Here is a 14,228-nt window from a genome sequence, read left to right on the forward strand (position 1 = left end):
CCAATTCACAACCGCGGCCATCTCATTACATCAAGTAAAATGTGACAAGCAAAATTATATAACAAAATGTATAAAGAGTACCTAAAAAATAATACATAAAAAACACATAAAAGAAATCAGGAACAACATATGGACCCCGAAACACCAACATTCATAACCCGAGTGCAGTTGTTTGTCAGAGATAAAACAATTGAGATCAAACAACGTTTAACCCTCTAGGGACTGCCACTCGGGTTTCATGGATCCATAGGGACTCTCTACGGCTCAGTTGCCTAATAAAGTTATCCCCCCCCCCCCAGTGTTTTGTAACTTTTTCTATGCCCCAAAATTGAAATTTTTTAGGGTCTCTATTGTGGCACATCCTAAAATGTTTTGATACATAATGTGTCTTGAGGCCTCTTTTAATGTTATTCACATGTTCCGCTATGCGGACCCCCATGGATCTGGTATGCCCCGGTAGCAGACACCGCCTGGACTTCCACCATCTGACTAACATAGCGTAGCTATCAGTATCAGAAAGCCAAAGAGGCCAGTTGATGCCTATTTACCTGCATTTTCTGGTAAGAGTTTAATCACAAGGGGGTTTATCCATCCCCCCTTCTTCTCATGTGTGCAGGTTTTGGTGGCAGGTCATCATGCAAATGTGTTAAACGAGATCTACTTTACATCTGGCTGGATTTTCACTATATACAGTATCTCACAAAGTGAGTACAGCCCTCACATTTTTGTAAATGTTTTATTCTATCTCTTCATGTGACAACGCTGAAGAAATGACACTTTGCTACAATGTAAAGTAGTGCGTGTACATAACAGTGTAAATCTGGTGTCCCCTCAAAATAACTCAACACACAGCCATTAATGTCTAAACCGCTGGCAACAAAAGTGAGTACACCCCTAAGTGAAAATGTCCAAATTGGGCCCAATTAGCCATTTTCCCTCCCCGGTGTCATGTGACTCAGTGTTACAAGGTCTTAGGTGTGAATAGGGAGCCGGTGTGTTAAATTCTGTGTTATTGCTCTCACTCTCTCATACTGGTCACTGGAAGTTCAACATGGCACCTCATGGCAAATAACTCTCTGAGGATCTGAAAAAAAGAATTGTTGCTCTACATAAAGATGGCCTAGGCTTTAAGAAGATTGCCGAGATGCTGAAACTGAGCTGCAGCACGGTGGCCAAGACCATACGGCAGTTTAACAAGACAGGTTCCACTCAGAACAGGCCTCGCCATGGTCGACCAAAGAAGTTGAGTGCACATGCTCAGCATCATATCCAGAGGTTATCTTTGGGAAATAGATGTATGAGTGCTGCCAGCATTGCTGCAGAGGTTGAAGGGGTGGAGGGTCAGTCTGTCAGTGCACAGACCATTCGCCACACACTGCATAAAATTGGTCTGCATGGCTGTCGTCCCAGAAATAAGCCTCTTCTAAAGATGATACACAAGAAAGCCCGCAAACAGTTTGCTGAAGACAAGCAGACTAAGGACATGGATTACTGGAACCATGTCCTGTGGTCTGATGAGACCAAGATAAAGTTATTTGATTCAGATGGTGTCAAACATGTGTGGTAGCAACCAGATGAGGAGTACAAAGACAAGTGTGTCTTGCCTACAGTCAAGTATGGTGGTGGGAGTGTCATGGTCTGGAGCTGTCAACACTGGGGAGCTACAGTTCATTGAGGGAACCATGAATGCCAACATGTACTGTGACATACTGAAGCAGAGCATGATCCCCTCCCTTCGGAGACTGGGCCGCAGGGCAGTATTCCAACATAATGACCCCAAACACACCTCCAAGCAGGGCTGGATTTCCCACAAGGCCACCGAGGCCAGGCCTCGGGGCGGCAGTGGTGCAGGGGTGGCGCCGCTCCTGCGGCGACTTCTCGGCTTTCGTGGCCGCCCCCCCACACTAACATAGCCCCCGCAAAGTTTCTTAGTCCTGGCGAGGGTGTCAGATTGAGTGCTCCGTGCGCATGTGCAAAGGTGTCCGAACTGACAATGCTTCTGAGATGAAGATAGTGTGTTCCTTGCTTCTGGGCTCAAGGAGGAGAAGAGGAATCCACCAGCCGACAAGATGAGATCCAAGGTGAGGGCGAGGAAACTGGCCAAAAGTAGGTTCCTTTTCTTTCCTTGCAGCCCCCCCGGCAGGTAGCACAGCCTCCCCCAGAGCTGATCCCTTCTGGCAGCAAGGCTGCACCTTCTTCCCTTCAAGGCTTGCAAAAAGGGATACAGTATGTGCTTCTATTTTCCTGACCTCCAGAGGAAGCTTCCTAGGCAAAGCAGTGAGCTGTGTGCCCTGTGCCCGTCCCTGTGGAGCACCAGGCAGCTACCCTGCACCAGCCCTGGCACCCACAAAAAGCCCAATGCGTGCAAAAACAAAACTTAGCTAAAAGTTGACGAGAGCCATAGGAACTTTTTTTTTTTCTCTCTCTCTCTCTCCTTCCCTTTATTGAAGCATTCCAAGTCTTGTGAAACTATATATCTGGCTTTTGATATAGTGGAATAGAGAACTGCCCACGAGTCATCAAAACTGACTGAGCTGTGTGACACAAGCCCAGAACTCACTGCTGCCCATCCACTCCTGCCTCCATTTTCATGCATTTTTCTACCATCATTTGCTGCTAATCGCCAGATCTAGGCTGCAGAGTTTGGGCAGGAGGAGGGGGGAGAGGGGGGAGCTGGGGGGTGCAGGAGTTTTTTTTTTGTGTGTGTTTGATGTAATTTATGTATTGCTTTGCACACTTGTGTAGTTTGTAGGTGCATTGTGTTGGAGATTTTAATTTTTATTTTTGTACTTTTTGTTATTAGGAATTTGGATGTCATAGTACTGTAGACTGTCAGCCCAGCTGTTTTGTGGAGTGTGACAATAGGGGCACAGATCAGGGCTGTCAGTGTGTTTGTGGCTTTGTGCAAAACAGCTGGACTGTCCTGCAATGCTGCCTGGGATCTGATCTCTATTATTATCATTATTATTTATCATAAAAAATGCAGTACCGGTTAGGATTTGCACTATGCACTGTATTATTATTATAGGCATTTTCTGCATTACAGAGTATTTTCAGTCTGTACAATTAAAGCCAGTTATTTTCAGTGTTCTCGTGTGTGGAGATATGTTTTTAATTGATCTATTGTAGCAGTCATCGATAAAGGCAGAGAATGGTGGTGTGTGTGTGTGTGTGTGTGTGTGTGTGTGTGTGTGTGTGTGTGTGTGTGTGTGTGTGGGGGGCGGCATTGAAGGACCCGGCCTTGGGGCGGCAAGGGGAGTAAATCCGGGCCTGCCTCCAAGACGAACACTGCCTTGCTAAAGAAGCTGAGGGTAAAGGTGATGGACTGGCCAAGCACTTACTCCAGACCAGCTCTGTGATGTCATCATGGAGGAGTGGAAGAGGACTCCAGTGGCAACCTGTGAAGCTCTGGTGAACTCCATGCCCAAGAGGGTTAAGGCAGTGCTGGAAAATAATGGTGGCCACACAAAATACTGACACTTTGGGCCCAATTTGGACATTTCCACTTAGGGGTGTACTCACTTCTGTTGCCAGCGGTTTAGACATTAATGGCTATGTGTTGAGTTATTTTGACGGGGGCGGCAAATTTACACTGTTATACAAGCTGTACACTCACTAATTTACATTGTAGAAAAGTGTCATTTCTTCAGTGTTGTCACATGAAAAGATATAATAAAATACTTACAAAAATGTGTACTCACTTTTGTGAGATACTGTATATAATTGGGATTACTCATAAAATTGCAAATTACAACAGACTTTTTTTCACATGCACTTTATATGATAGAGCACATCTGTAATAAGCATATTGTATTAATTCATATGTAGCGCTGCCTTGTTTCGTTTTATGTGTGCATTTTTTACCTGCTTCAGGGATTTTATATATATATATATATATATATATATATATATATATATATATATATATATATTTTCTCCTACTCCCTAAGCGCTTGTATTTGGAAGGGCTGGTTTTGGATATTGTTTTTATACAGTATTATCTACACATTAAATTTAAAGAAATACTAATAATATTCCTGTAATCTACAATTACGCTTCACTTCCACAGCGAACGGCCTTTCTTCTACAGAACAAACAGCAAAACTGACTTTCTTCAACCCCTCATAAGATTTGTTGCAGATACTGCCATTTGATTGATCCCCAGAACAAGGACTGTGATTGGCCAGTAGCGTTTGCACTTAACATCTGCTTCTTAACCACTTAAATATCTATATTTACATTGCGTCTTTCAAGTGATATACTGGGATGATGCCTGCAGCTATCTGCTTTTATATAAAAGCCATCTGAGCAGCCAATTAGCCGCTGGATTTCTTTTACAGGTGGCAGGAGGGGTCGCCTTCCCCTTCCACCACCTGCCAGTGCCTCTGTTTGGTCTCCGTCCCACCAGACGTTATGTTAGGTTAGGTATCTATCTACACGGCTTAACACCACCCTTTATATTTTACCAAAAAAAAGGGTTGTATATTGTGTCTGTGTGCATTAAAATTCATTAAAGTGTATTTTTCCTTGTTCCTCAACTACTCTCCTGCTTAATCCCAACCTGCAACCATTCGTTACCAACCTTTTGCTTGTTTATTGACTGACTGCACTTTTACTTATGCCTACTTGCTTTATCTACTACTGGACCCCGGCTTGCTCACCTCCTAGTGGGGTGGTCCTACAGACTGTGACCTGGTACTAACACACAGCAAAAGCCATCTCCACCATTAGGAGCTTTGGTGAATACCAGTTAGTAATTAGACCCCGCACCCCAGGTGAACCCGCGTCATTTGCTAGGGTGACCTATGTGTATACCTGTCCTGCTTGTCGGTGGGTACTGCTCTGCTGTTATAGTTACTGGCCTCCAAGCCCGATTCCGGACCATGACATAGTGACTCCTATGTATGCACCATGAAAGATTATGGAGGCTACCAATGAATGAACACTTTGACTGTGCTAGTTCCTTGGCTCTGATACTGACACTTTGCTTTCAAGGCTGTCTGAGCTTCTCTACTGGAAAAGGTATAAAGATACACTTTTCTGATACTCATTTACAGCTTACATATTCCAAGCTTATGACTTAAAAGTACTTAAAGGCATTATACACTTTCAATTGTTTTTGTTGTTTTATCTAGATATTAGTGTAGTTATATTTCCTGTTTTTTTTTTTTTTTTTGCCTTACCTTGTAATGATAGGCTCCCATGTTGTGGCTGCAGTTTGTAGTTTCATAGCTATTCAATTTCTCTTTATCCATGTATTAATTCGTCTAACTTGCCCCTATTTGCCAAAGGGACAGGCAACTTGTTCTGGGTCACATAGCATCCAATCAATGCCTTGCCATTTCTTTGTGTTGCTTAAAAAATGCGATTTATGTGATCTAAACACATCTCTTGCTTTCATTGTTCAGACTGCTTATGTCTGTCTGATCTAGTTACTGCGTCTGCACCAGTGCTAGACTGAGAGACCCAGGCATTGTGGGATATATAGTTGCATCACTGGAAGTGTCCATTCTTAGACTACTAACAGAGGTCATGCATTAACCTGTGCAGCGTTGTGCCACCTGCCTCATGCTTGAACACAAACACTAATTGCTGACACCAACATATGTAGATTTACTCTACTGTAGATTTACATACAGGAAAACAAATGACATCATGAAACTACATGATCAATACAAATCTTATGCAGCTAAAAAAAAAACAAAAAAACAGAGGGTTCATGTAATAAAAGTTTATAATGCCTAAAAGGCACAGCCAGACAACTAGCAAGGAAAGGAAAGGGTTATTATTTTATTTTTACCTGGTCTCTACCTTTTCCTAATAGGTTCGAGGTAGTTGAAAGGAAGCTCTGTAACCCTCAGGAGCTATTTAAAACTCATTAGACCAATAAAAATCACCTAATGGTGCCTTCCCCATTTCAATCGCAAAATGTAACAGAAATGTCTTAATTTTTACCAAAGTTTTGGTTACTCAATTTCTCATTCCTGCCTGCAATCTTAAGTCCATTCTACAAATTAGAAATAGTTTTTGTGATTTAATTTAGCACTATGCTGAAAACTAACAATGCTATTTTGGTTTGATTTTGCTTATCAGGCACAATACCTCTTTGTATAGGCTTATTATAACAAACCGCAGCTAATTTATCTGAAGTATAGTACACCTTGTCACCCAACCTTTTATTTCCATCCTTCTGTCATAGCTTGCAGTTTACCTAACCTTATTCTGCTATATTTCTCTTAATGCTTGAAATCTTTAAGTAATAAGCAGTACAGTGGTGACAATAATGTTAATGTAAAAAACATGTTTTCAACAGGATCTTCTCATCCTATATTAAAGAAATGGAGGAACGCCCTGCACCTACCCCTTGGGGATCCAAAATGCCATTTGGTGAGATGATGTTTGAATCAAGTAGCAGCTGTGGCTGGGTGCACAGTGTCTCTTTCTCCCACAGTGGAGACCACATGGCCTGGGTCAGCCATGACAGCACCATATGTGTTGTTGATGCCACAAAGAAGATGAGGTAAGACATAAATCCTGACTGTCAATACTTTAGCAAGAACCTTAACGGTTTTTGACCTTCCTTTTTGAGCAGGACCAGAAATTGGTTATAACCAAATTCCCGCAATATTTATCTCAGAGATTTCCTAATTGAGGATGAGGCAAGGCACGTGAAAATGAGCTAGTTATCTAATAAGTGCAAGAGAGAGGGATTTAATTTGTTTTTATTTTGAAAGGAAAGCTAAATAAAAGAAGAGGAAGAAGGGGAGAATGGTATAAAGGTGATTACTCATATGGTGTTAAGTGGGTCACTGTGTTGGAGAGCACTCAGTGAGCAATTACTTTTTTAAAGATAGGATGTATGCCTGTCTCCTTTAAAAGGTTTTTTTTTCCAGGCTCAGGAGAAACCTGGGGAACCATGTACCTGTAACAATTTTTTTAGATGCGATGCTACCCAAACAGTTCTAATGTTGGCACTAATACTGGTCTAAACCTCTGTTTACAAAAGCAATTTTCTGCGCTCAAGAGTAGTTTAGCAGTTGTGGATGGATCACAGGTCCTTGATATTTCCAATAAAGGCACAAGCTTTGATGCCACCTAAAGGATTGGGAGAGAACCCAGTAGAAACACTGTAAAACAAAGAAAAGGGGCGCACCAGCCTTGCTCATTACCCAAGTGGTATCTTTAATAATACAGCAAAAAGAAATATACTCACAAACAACTCAGTGGTAATAGCATATCAGAGTCCACAGTATACACAAAGCAACCAGGTCACCAAAACTAATCCAAGCAAGCCGGAGGACCTTCCAAATGGCTGATGCGTTTTGAGGGGAGATCCCCTCTTCCTCCGAGGCCTCAGATTAGTCTTGGTGACCTGGTTGCTTTGTGTATACTATGGACTCTGCTAAGCTTTTACCACTGAGTTGTTTGTGAGTATACTTCTTTTTACCGTATAATTAAAGATACCACTTTGGTAATAATGAGCAAGGCTGGTGTGCCCCTTTTCTTTATTTTACAACTAAACCTCTGTTTATCGGTACAGCTTTAGCTGGAAGAAGGGAATGAATATCAAAAAAGCTTTTCTTGAAGTTAACTTTTAGTTTTTGAAATGTGAACTTTTAGTTGAGATAAAAATAAAATGATAAAACACACTGTGTTGTTTACAGTACAGTATAAGGGTTTGAATGGTGTGTTACATATTAAAAGAGGTGAGATTATTCAAGAACACGTTAATAGAATAGTCTCCAGGACCATTTGTTAGAAATTTTCCCTATGCTCGCAGCAATGTTATGGGCAAATTTTGAATATATCATCATGCTATGTCTCATCTTGGTGTGAAAGATCTTTGTACAAGGCCTGAAAGGAAATATATACTGAGAGAATATTTAGGTTTGCAAGGCTGACCTCTCTATAATAAAATGCTAGTTCTCTGTTTGTTATACTGATCCATTGGCTGAAATACATTGAGTAAGTCACTGACCTGGAACAAATCTGGAGTTCCAAGCTTCATTAATTTGTATTCTATTCCTGATAAAGTTGGCCAGACAGAATTGGAAGGCAGTCAGCAGTAGCAGCCCCCCAGTATTTCCTTAAGGCTCGGTTCACACTAGGACGACTTGTCAGGCGACCTAGGTCGCCTGACAAGTAGCGTCCCATTCAGTACAATGGAACCGTTCTAATCGGAGCGACGCAAGTCACTCCGACTTAGAAAAAGGTTCCTGTATGACTTTGGGGGCGACTTGGGGCGACTTGCATAGACTTCTATACAGAAGTCGTTTTGCAAGTCGCCCGGGCAGTCGTGTGCAGGTCGCCTCGGTGAGGCGACCTGCAAGTCGTGCCGCCTCTGGTGTGAACCGAGGCTAAGTTTCAGTCTCTCTGAGGTGACGTTACATGCTGTACATTATCTACTCAGGGAACCTTTTGCATTCATTTGGAAAATGCATTATCTGAATGTTACTCGAGCTGACTTTGTGTTCACAATGCATCAGGTCAGCAGCTCAGCATGGGACTCAAAAGCAAGTGAAGATCACTGGAGTAGCGGTGTCTACTTCAGTGATTTCCAGCTTTAAGGGGTATCAGCTAGGTATAGTATTTACATAGTTACATGGTCCAAGCTAGACCAATGTAACTATGTAAAAATATAATATTCCTGGTCCATTTCTGTTGAAAAGGTACAAATTTGTTATGCTTCCAATTCAGATTGTATATTTTTAAAGTGCTATTAACCACATTTTGCAGCTACCGATTCTAAGATGTGATGTCTGCATTAGTTTTCTGTTTTAGGCTTTCTTTCCTTTATTTTCACCTGGTGATCTGGCCAATAAGTCTAATGCCCTGTACACACGGTCGGATTTTTCCAACGGAAAATGTGCGATCGGAGCTTGTTGTTGGAAATTCCGACTGTGTGTGGGCTCCATCGGACTTTTTCCATCGGAATTTCCAACACACAAACTTTGAGAGCAGGCTATAAAATTTTCCAACAACAAAATCCGTTAACGTCAATTCCGACCGTGTGTGGACAATTCCGACGCACAAAGTGCCACGCATGCTCAGAATAAATTCAGAGACGGAACTGCTCGGTCTGGTAAAATTAAGTTTTAAGTTTGTAATGAATATAGCACTTTCGTCACGCTGCAATGTTTTAAATTGTGTAATACAGCGCACTCTCTTCTTCTTTATAATGTTAGAAGAATTAAGTTGTTTTGCTGCTCATATTCACACAGACTTCTCACAAACTTATTTCTTTATTATTTATCGTGATTTCATGAATATAATATTTTGATTAGTCACATAGTCACATCTCCCGAAAATGTTTTTTTTTTTTTTTATGTTTTTAGATTTTGTATTATTTTGTTTTAGTTTGTGAAATCCTGATCTCCTGTTTTTTTTTTTTTTGTATTCATTTTACTCCACAATATTTTTGGGTGTGTTTTGTGTGTCAAGTTACCACAACACCATTATTATCTTGTATTATTTAATCTCAAGGAGATTGCTTGGTGTTGGTGTCTCTTGTTAATTTCACATTGGGGGTCATTTACTATAGCGCCAAAAAATTCTCCTGCAGTACCAAAAAATAACTCTCAAAAAAGGCCGGAAAGACTTCAACTCTCAGAAAGTCAGCGCTAATGCAACTGGAAAGCAGCGCTATTACGGCAATAATGCCTGTCAGATCACATATGCTGGAATAGTGGAAGTCAATGGGGCTCGAACCTGCAAAATCCAAAGTTCTCACTGAAGGCTTATATGCAAGTTCTTTGCCATAAAAACTTTTTGGAGACCCGGGTCCTGCCCCAGGGGAAATGGATCAATGCCAAATTCTTTTTTAAAAACAGATGTTTTTTCGGTAGCAGTGATTTTAATAATGCTTTGAGCGAAACAATAAAAGTGTAATATTCCTTTAAATTTCGTACCTGGGGGGTGTCTATAGTATGCCTGTAAAGGGGCGCATGTTTCCCATGTTTAGAACACTCTGACAGCAAAATGACATTTCAAAGGAAAAAAAGTCATTTAAAACTACTCGCGGCTATTAATGAATTGCCGGTCCGACAATACACATAAAAGTTCATTGATAAAAACTGCATGGGAATTCCCCACAGGGGAACCCCGAACCAAAATTAAAAAAAAAAAATGACGTGGGGGTCCCCCAAAATTCCATACCAGGTCCTTCAGATCTGGTATGGCTATTAAGGGGAACCCTGGCCAAAAATTATTTTTAAAATGGCGTGGGGTCCCCCTCAAAAATCCGTACCAGACCCTTATCCGAGCACGCAACCTGGCAGGCTGCAGGAAAAGAGGGGGGGACGAGAGAGCGCCCCCCCTCCTGAACCATACCAGGCCACATGCCCTCAACATTGGGAGGGTGCTTTGGGGTAGCCCCCCAAAACACCTTGTCCCCATGTTGATGGGGACAAGGGCCTTATCCCCACAACCCTTGCCCGGTGGTTGTGGGGGTCTGCGGGCGGGGGGCTTATCTTTCTTCTATCTTCTATCTTCCTTCGGTTTCTTCCTCCATCATCTTCTTCTTCTGGTTCATCTGGTTCTTCTGGTTCTTCCTCCGGTGTTCTTGTCCAGCATCTCCTTTGCAGCATCTTCTTCGCTTCATCTTCTTCTCCGGGCCGCTCCGCATCCATGATTGCATGGATGGAGGCTCCAGCTGTGTGACGCTTCTCCTCTTCTGACGGTTCTTAAATAATGGAGGGCCACCCGGTGACCCCGCCCCCTCTGACATCACGGGGAATGCCACAGGGAAGTCCCCTTGCGTCAGAGGGGGGCGGGGTCACTGGGTGGCCCTGCCCCCCGTTATTTAACCACTTCCTTACCAGGCCAATTCTGACATTTCTCTCCTACATGTAAAAATCATAATTTTTTTGCTAGAAAATTACATAGAACCCCCAAACATTATATATGTTTTTTTAGCAAAGACCCTAGAGAATACAATGGCGGTTGTTACAACCTTTTATCTCACACGGTATTTGCGCAGGAATTTTTCGAACGCGTTTTTTTTTTGGGAAAAAAACAGTTTTGTGTTTAAAAAAAAAAAACAGTAAAGTTAGCCCAATGTTTTTGCATATTGTGAAAGATGAAGTTACGCCGAGTAAATAGATACCTAACATGTCACGCTTCAAAATTGCACACGCTCGTAGAATGGCGCCAATGTTCGGTACTTAAAAATCCCCATAGGCGACTCTTGAAATTTTTTTACTGGTTACATGTTTTGAGTTACAGAGGAGGTCTAGTGACAAAATGATTGCTCTCGCTCCAACGTTCGTGGCGATACCTCACATGTATGGTTTGAACACCGTTTTCATATGTGGGCGGGACTTACGTATGCGTTCGCTTCTGCGTGCGAGCATACGGGGACGGCGGCGCTTTAAAAAATTTTTTTATTGATAATTATATTTTGTTTTTTTTTATTTTGACACTTTTTTGAAAAAAAAAACATTTTTGATCACTTTTATTCCTATTACAAGGGATGTAAACATCCCTTGTAATAGGAATATAACATGACAGGTCCTCTTAATAGTGAGATATGGGGTCAATAAGACCCCATATCTCACCACTAGGCTGGGAAGCCTGAAATTAAAAAAAAAATAAAACGATCACCGCTTCCCAGCTGAAGCGGCGCCGTTTTTTTGAATGGAGAGGCCGGGCGTGACGTCATAACATCGTGCCCGGCTTCCGATGATCATAGAGACTCCGGCGACCATCTGGTCTGCCGGAAATCTCTATGATCTACATCCAGCGCCGGCGGATTCGCTCTCCGCCTCACCGATTGTAACGATGAGTCGGAGCAAGCACCGGAGGGCGGCAGGAGGGGGGGGACGTCCCCTCTCACCTCCCATAGGAACGAGCAAGCAGCGGAACGGCCACTATGATCCTTCCTATGGTGTAGAGATTCGCTGGCTGAAACCGGCAATATCTGAATGATGTCTGTAACTACAGGCATCATTCAGATATACCCGCCCAAAGCCCAGGACGTTATATGACGTGGGCGGGAAGTGGTTAAGACCCATCAGAAGAGGAGAAGCGTCACACAGCGGGAGCCTCCCTCCATGCCATCATGGATGCGGAGCGGCCCGAGGAGAAGAAGGGAACAAGACGCCGTGGAGGAGGATGCCGGACGAGAATACTGGAGGAAGAACCAGAAGAAGAAGAAGATGGAGGAAGAAACCGAAGGAAGATAGAAGATAGAAGAAAGAAGAAAGAAGAAGCATTTAAATAAAGGAATTGTCAAAAACTGTCTCTTGTCATTTTTAACATTTTTGACACTTTTTTAGTGAAATGGTAGGCCCTTACCATTTCACACGGGGGGGCCGGGATCTGGGGGTCCCCTTGTTAAAGGGGGCTTCCAGATTCCAATAAGCCCCCCGCCCGCAGACCCCCACAACCACCGGCCAAGGGTTGTGGGGATGAGGCCCTTGTCCCCATCAACATGGGGACAAGGTGTTTTGGGGGGCTACCCCAAAGCACCCTCCCAATGTTGAGGGCATGTGGCCTAGTACGGTTCAGGAAGGGGGGTGCTCTCTCGTTCCCCCCTCATTTCCTGCGGCCTGCCAGGTTGCGTGCTCGGATAAGGGTCTGGTATGGATTTTTGGGGGGACCCCACGCCATTTTAAAAAAAAAAATTTGTGCGGGGTTCCCCTTAAAATCCATAGCAGACCTGAAGGGTCTGGTATAGATTTTGAGGGGGACCTCACACCATTTTTTTTTTTTTAAATTTTGGCCGGGGTTCCCCTTAATATCCATAGCAGACCTGAAGGGCCTGGTATGAAATTTAGGGGGACCCCCCACGTCATTTTTTTTTTTAAATTTTGTTTCGGGGTTCCCCTGTGGGGAATTCCCATGCCGTTTTTATCAATGAACTTTTATGTGTATTGTCGGACCAGCAATTCATTATTAGCCGCGAGTAATTTTAAATTACTTTTTTTTCTTTGAAATGTCATTTTGCTGTCAGACTGTTCTAAACACGGGAAACATGCGCCCCTTTACAGGCATACTATAGACACTCCCCAGGTACGAAATTTAAAGGGATATTACACTTTTATTGTTTCACTTTAAGCATTATTAAAATCACTGCTCCCGAAAAAACAGCCATTTTAAAAACTTTTTTGCATTGATACATGTCCCCTGAGACAGGACCCAGGACCCCAAACACTTTTTATGACAATAATTTGCATATTAACCTTTAAAATTAGCACTTTTGATTATTCATGTTCGTGTCCATGCCTACCAGGCCAATTCTGACATTTCTCTCCTACATGTAAAAATCATATTTTTTTGGCTAGAAAATTACATAGAACCCCCAAACATTATATATGTTTTTTTAGCAGAGACCCTAGAGAATACAATGGTGGTCATTGCAAATTTTTATCTAGTACGGTATTTGCGCAGCAATTTTTGGAATGCGTTTTTTTTTAGGAAAAAAAACAGTTTTGGGCTTAAAAAAAAAAAGAAAGTTAGCCCAATGTTTTTGCATAATGTGAAAGATGAATGTCACGCTTCAAAATTGCACACGCTCGTGGAATGGCGCCAAACTTCGCTATTTAAAAATCCCCTTAGGTGACGCTTTAAAAATTTTTACTGGTTACATGTTTTGAGTTACAGAGGAGGTCTTTTTTTTTTTTTTTTTATTGTTAATTTTACTTTTTTTATTTTAGCTTGACACTTTTTTTCCCCCAAAATTTTTTTTGATCACTTTTGTTTCTATTACAGGGAATGTAAACATCCCTTGTAATAGGAATAAGTGTGACAGGTGCTCTTTACAGTGAGATGTGGGGTCAATAAGACCCCACATCTCACCTCTAGGCTTAGAAGCCTGAAATCCAAAAAAAAAAAAAAAAAAAGCTCTCCGCTTCCCAGCCGAAGCGGCGCCTTTTTTTGAATACAGAGGCCAGGCGTGACGTCATAACATCACACCCGGCCTCCGAACGATCATAGAGACTCCGGCGACCATCTGGTCCTCCGGAAATCTCTATGCTAAACATCCGGGACTGGCGGATCCTGTAACTGACTCACCGATCGTAGCGGTGAGTCGGTACAAGCACCGGAGGGCGGCGGGAGGGGGGGCGGACGTCCCCTCTCGCCTCCCGTAAGAATGATCAAGCAGTGGAACAGCCGCTATGATCATTCTTATGGTGTGCAGATTCACCGGCTCTAAAAGACGATATCTGGATGATGTCTGTAGCTACAGGCATCACTCAGATATCCCCGCTCAAAGCCAAGGACGTCAT

At 42.6% G+C, this 14,228-nt stretch overlaps 1 protein-coding gene across 1 annotated transcript in view; it reads left to right on the forward strand.

The window, feature by feature from the left end:
* The window catches only part of ARPC1B (actin related protein 2/3 complex subunit 1B), a 138,657-nt gene that overhangs the window by 79,581 nt on the left and 44,848 nt on the right, over positions 1-14,228 (forward strand). The window contains exon 6 of the mRNA XM_073633078.1: positions 6,314-6,520. Within this exon, the coding sequence (XP_073489179.1) occupies positions 6,314-6,520 (207 nt within the window). The remainder of the gene's footprint in view (positions 1-6,313; positions 6,521-14,228) is intronic.

This window comes from Aquarana catesbeiana, linkage group LG06, assembly GCF_042186555.1.
Source record: "Aquarana catesbeiana isolate 2022-GZ linkage group LG06, ASM4218655v1, whole genome shotgun sequence".
NCBI lineage: Eukaryota > Metazoa > Chordata > Amphibia > Anura > Ranidae > Aquarana > Aquarana catesbeiana.